The sequence below is a fragment of the Antrostomus carolinensis genome, unplaced genomic scaffold (assembly GCF_000700745.2).
Source record: "Antrostomus carolinensis isolate BGI_N321 unplaced genomic scaffold, ASM70074v2 scaffold35843, whole genome shotgun sequence".
NCBI classification, from domain to species: Eukaryota; Metazoa; Chordata; class Aves; order Caprimulgiformes; family Caprimulgidae; genus Antrostomus; species Antrostomus carolinensis.
In genome coordinates this window covers 1-3986 of record NW_010303742.1, presented here as the reverse complement: position 1 = coordinate 3986, position 3986 = coordinate 1, and the positions used below count along the sequence as shown (strand labels likewise).

The 3986-nt window shown below is 54.6% G+C and overlaps 1 protein-coding gene across 1 annotated transcript; it reads right to left on the bottom strand.

Annotated features, from left to right (window-relative positions):
• Positions 1-198: 198 nt before the first annotated feature.
• Positions 199-3978, bottom strand: ALDH3A2 (aldehyde dehydrogenase 3 family member A2). The gene is made up of 7 exons (XM_010164224.1): positions 3931-3978; positions 2887-3095; positions 2643-2760; positions 2365-2506; positions 2029-2195; positions 1307-1406; positions 199-578 (listed from the first exon to the last, which is right to left on the bottom strand). The coding sequence occupies exons 2-7, from the start codon at positions 2985-2987 to the stop codon at positions 199-201; spliced, it is 1008 nt and encodes a 335-aa protein (XP_010162526.1). The 5' UTR covers positions 2988-3095; positions 3931-3978.
• Positions 3979-3986: the final 8 nt, after the last annotated feature.

Below are 3986 nucleotides of genomic sequence, written 5' to 3'. Positions count from 1 at the left end.
CTGGAGCTTTCAGCTCAGGGTGTCTCTGCTTCAGGTGGGCTTCATTTACTTCTACCTCTTCAGTGCATTGGCTGCCTTGGAAGAAATGAAATTGCAGCAAAGTGAAGTTCAGCACTAGGATTGCCAGAGGCGAGTGGTGGGTTACAGGTCTGGTGGGCTGCCAACAGCTGATCACCTCCCTCATTGGTGGGACACCATCTAGAAAGGCACAGAAACAAGGCTGAGTCCCATAGGGAGGGAGCAGAGCCCAAGACACAGAGAGATGGAGACTGACACCAGGTGGGGCTCAGGGGACAGAGCTGGGAACATGCACTCTGCAGACAGCAGAGACCCGAACCTCACCTTGGCCACCACCGCTGCCACAATCCCCAGCAGGGCCAAGATAAGCAGTCCAATTCGGCCCTTGTTAAATCGCTTCAAGACAAAGAACTTGGTCCAATCCACCTTCTTCTGGCTGCCAGGTGGGTACCGGAGTTTGTTCATACCCTCCATCTTCAGGTCCTTGATCAAGCAGGCACGGCGGTGGGAGAAGGTCTCAAAGCTGTGCTTGCCATGGTAGGCGCCCATCCCACTGTTACCTGAGACACAACCCACCCAGGTCACACCATGCATGGTGACAGCTGCATTTCTTAAATTCTGTTTGACAGCCCCCAGGACACAGGGAAAGCTCGGTCATGGTGCTGCTCACCCCTGGAGCAGCTGCTCTGCTCCCCAAGACCAGAGAAGCAAAGATGACCCAGAAATAAGTGAGAACCTGCTCACTGCCTTGAACTGGTGCTCAGGCTGGTTGTGTGCACCTACCCTTGAAATGTTAAGAGCACCAGTCCTCTCCTCTCCAGGGCCAGTCCTGCTTCTCCCACAAAATTTACAGTGGGGTCAGGGACAGGAGGAACAAGGTCTATTATTTCAAGCAGTGGGACATCAGGAGGACATTCAGCAACCTACCATCAGAAAGGCCCAAGATCTCAACCCTCTACCCACAGCCAGGTTGCCTCTGCCACAAAACCATGAGCCTGACAGTGACTGTGGAAACTCAACCAGCTGCTTTGCCACAGGCAACTTCATCCCACACACTGGCACAGGGGAACCGGAGCTGTGGACGGAGGTGTCAGAGGGTTTTCCTCTCCCACTGGCACCAACACTGCTCCAACCACTAACGAGCCTTTTTAAACTCACCAGTGAAAATAATATTAATGGGAAAATGCAGCTGAAAGTTCCTGAATTGCTAAACACACGACAGCACCTGGGTCCAGAGGCTGCTGCTGGGACACTGAAACCAGGCATGTGGGACAGAGCAGGGACTCACCCACGCCACCAAAGGGCAGATCCACAACTGCATAGTGCATGAGGACGTCGTTGGCTGTCACGCCACCGCTGGAGGTCTCCGATATCACCCGTCTGATCAGCTACGTGGAATGAGAGACAGCACAGACCACAGGGAAAGTCAAGACGGGCCACCAACACCATGGCATTTACCAGAGCAGCTGGGTGCCAAGGTGATTCTTGCATCTCCGTTTTTGGGGTCAACAGTCTATGCCTTGCTCCTTGAGAGCAGCTGGGTTTACATTACTGAAGCACAAGATCTGCCCAGCTGGAACAGCCACGAAATGAAAAGGTTCTGTCTCAGCAGGACAGGTTGAAGGTGGTGGTGCATCAGCTGAAGGGCTCCTCAGCCCACTCACCCAAACCACCTAGGGCTGTTGTGTCAGCACTAAGCCCTGACCTACATTCCTGAGCTGGCATGACAGAGCTGGAGCGGGGGCAGGAGACATGTAAGGAACGAGCCTCCACCAGCGTGGGATGGATGGCTGAGGTGCACAGGGAGTTGTGCAAACCCAGAGTCCTTCAACAGAAGACTGGGAGACTGCAGCAGCTCTAAGGACACTTGTGGTTCCACGCGAGACAAATGTTGTGATTCACATGCAAAGAGGAGCTGACATGGACCTGGGGGAGCCATGTCTGGGACCAGCCACATTCAGGATGAAACTGCACAGAGACGCTTCTGAGGAGAGCACAGGTTAGACTCACCTTCTTGTTGTTGGAGAAGACGTACAGGGCAAGGGGCTTCTCCCGACCGTTGATGAACTCAATGGCTTCGTCCACACTCTTCACAGGCAGAATGGGAAGGACTGGTCCAAAGATCTCCTCCTCCATCACCTTTGACTCCGGAGAAACATCAGTGAGGATAGTCGGTGCTGAGGCAAACAGGAGGGCAGGAGACAGCATGAGCAGGACAGAAGATGTGGTCCATCACCTTGTCCTGGGCACCAGCTGTGTGCAACACACGCCAAGCAAGGCACAGACACACACAGCCCCCAAAAACACCCGCTACCACCTCCCCAACCCCACAGCTGCCAGAAGCACCTATGAAACAGGAGTCCTCATCAGTCTGTCCCCCGTAAGCGATCTTCTGCCCTTCCAGCAGGCCCAGCACCCTCCTGAAGTGACGCTTGTTGACGATCCTTTCGTAATCTGGAGACGACTTCACATCTTCCCCGTAGAATTCCTGCCACAGGGCACAGCAGAACCAAAGTGCTCAGCACACCCTCACAACAGCCACAGCTCCAGGGCTGCAGCTCCAGAAACTCAGACCCGGGCTGTAACAGGGACAACTCCCACAGCACAAGGAACTCCCTGCTCACCTGCAGAGTCGCCTTGATGTTCTCCACCACCTTGCTCTGGATGGACGGGTCGCAGAGGATGTAGTCCGGGGCGATGCAGGTTTGCCCACAGTTCATGTACTTCCCCCACGTTATCCTCCTGTGGGGGAAAGGGAGACGGTTTCTCCACGGTCAGTCCCTTCCAGATCCCACAGCCTGGCCAACCATGCCTGAGCGACTCCCACAGTCTAGGACAATGGCCCACCGAGGGCTTCAACAGCCTGACCTGCAGGCGACGGCCAGGTCACAGTCCTTGTCGATGTAGCAGGGGCTCTTCCCGCCCAGCTCCAGGGTGACGGGTGTCAGGTGCTTGGCAGCTGCTGCCATCACGATTTTGCCCACTGTGGAGTTGCAGGTGTAGAGGATGTGATCAAATCTCTGGCTCAGCAGCTCTGTTGTCTCAGGTACTCCTCCCGTGACCACGGGGTACAGCTCCTGCGGGGCAAACAAGGGCCTCACAGTTACTTTGATTTCAAGCACATAATGCAGAGCAGCACCTCTGTCTGGGGCAGACTCCTTGTGAGCTACGAGGATCTGGACAAAGGACAGCGGTTACAGAGATAAGCTCTGCTCCTTCCCCTGAAATGAAGTTTCACTTGCCACATTATCTATCCCACATGAACTAAAACAAATGGAGGTCAAGGCCAGGGCTGAGTCAGGCTGTGGGTCTCCACCCACATATTAGACCAAGGACACACACAAGTGCGGTGTTCTCCCCAGGGCTGTCTCCTCCTTCATCTCTCATCCCCCGCCTAGGGAATGCACCAGCTCCCTGGAGGAAATTGCCCAGGGGGGCTGTGCTGTCAGAGCAACAGCCTCAAGTGGCGCAGTGCAACCAACGTCAGAACTGCCCATCGAGCAGAGGACAAAAACCACATCCTGCTCTGGGCGCAGCTGGGCAGGACGTGAAAAGCTGGGACGTACTGCTGCTGAACAAACACCCAGTTCTCAGGAAGTGGCAGGCACAGCAGCACCCAACACAAGCGCACGGTCACCCAGGGGCATCTCCAGCTCGGTGTCCAAAAGAGCAGTCATGGCATGGCGATGAACGTCAAAAACGCCATCATGTTGCAGCAACGCTACACAGGTACATTAGGTGACACAAACACAGGAGAATATGTCAATGTGCCTTTGAAATTTAAGAGCTATTTATCCCTTCCTCTATCTCCTGCTTACACCCCTTTGGAGAGAGCAGGCAACTGATTTGACTTTAACCTGCAGACGCCCTTTGAAAGCTTTGAAAAAAGATATTTAATGGAGCTGCACTCACCTGATCCAGGTACCGGGGCAGGAGATCAGCCAGCAGCTGAGCCGTGTTCTCGCTGA

What these genes read in the sequence shown, in the direction of transcription:
- ALDH3A2 (XM_010164224.1), bottom strand. Translation starts at nt 2,987, where the DNA reads ATGGCAGCAGCTGCCAAGCACCTGACACCCGTCACCCTGGAGCTGGGC. An exon ending in ACATCAAGGCGACTCTGCAG is followed by an intron (nt 2,507 to 2,642) that starts GTGAGCAGGGAG and finishes GCCCTGTGGCAG; the next exon opens with GAATTCTACGGGGAAGATGT. An exon ending in TCTTCTCCAACAACAAGAAG is followed by an intron (nt 1,407 to 2,028) that starts GTGAGTCTAACC and finishes CATTCCACGTAG; the next exon opens with CTGATCAGACGGGTGATATC.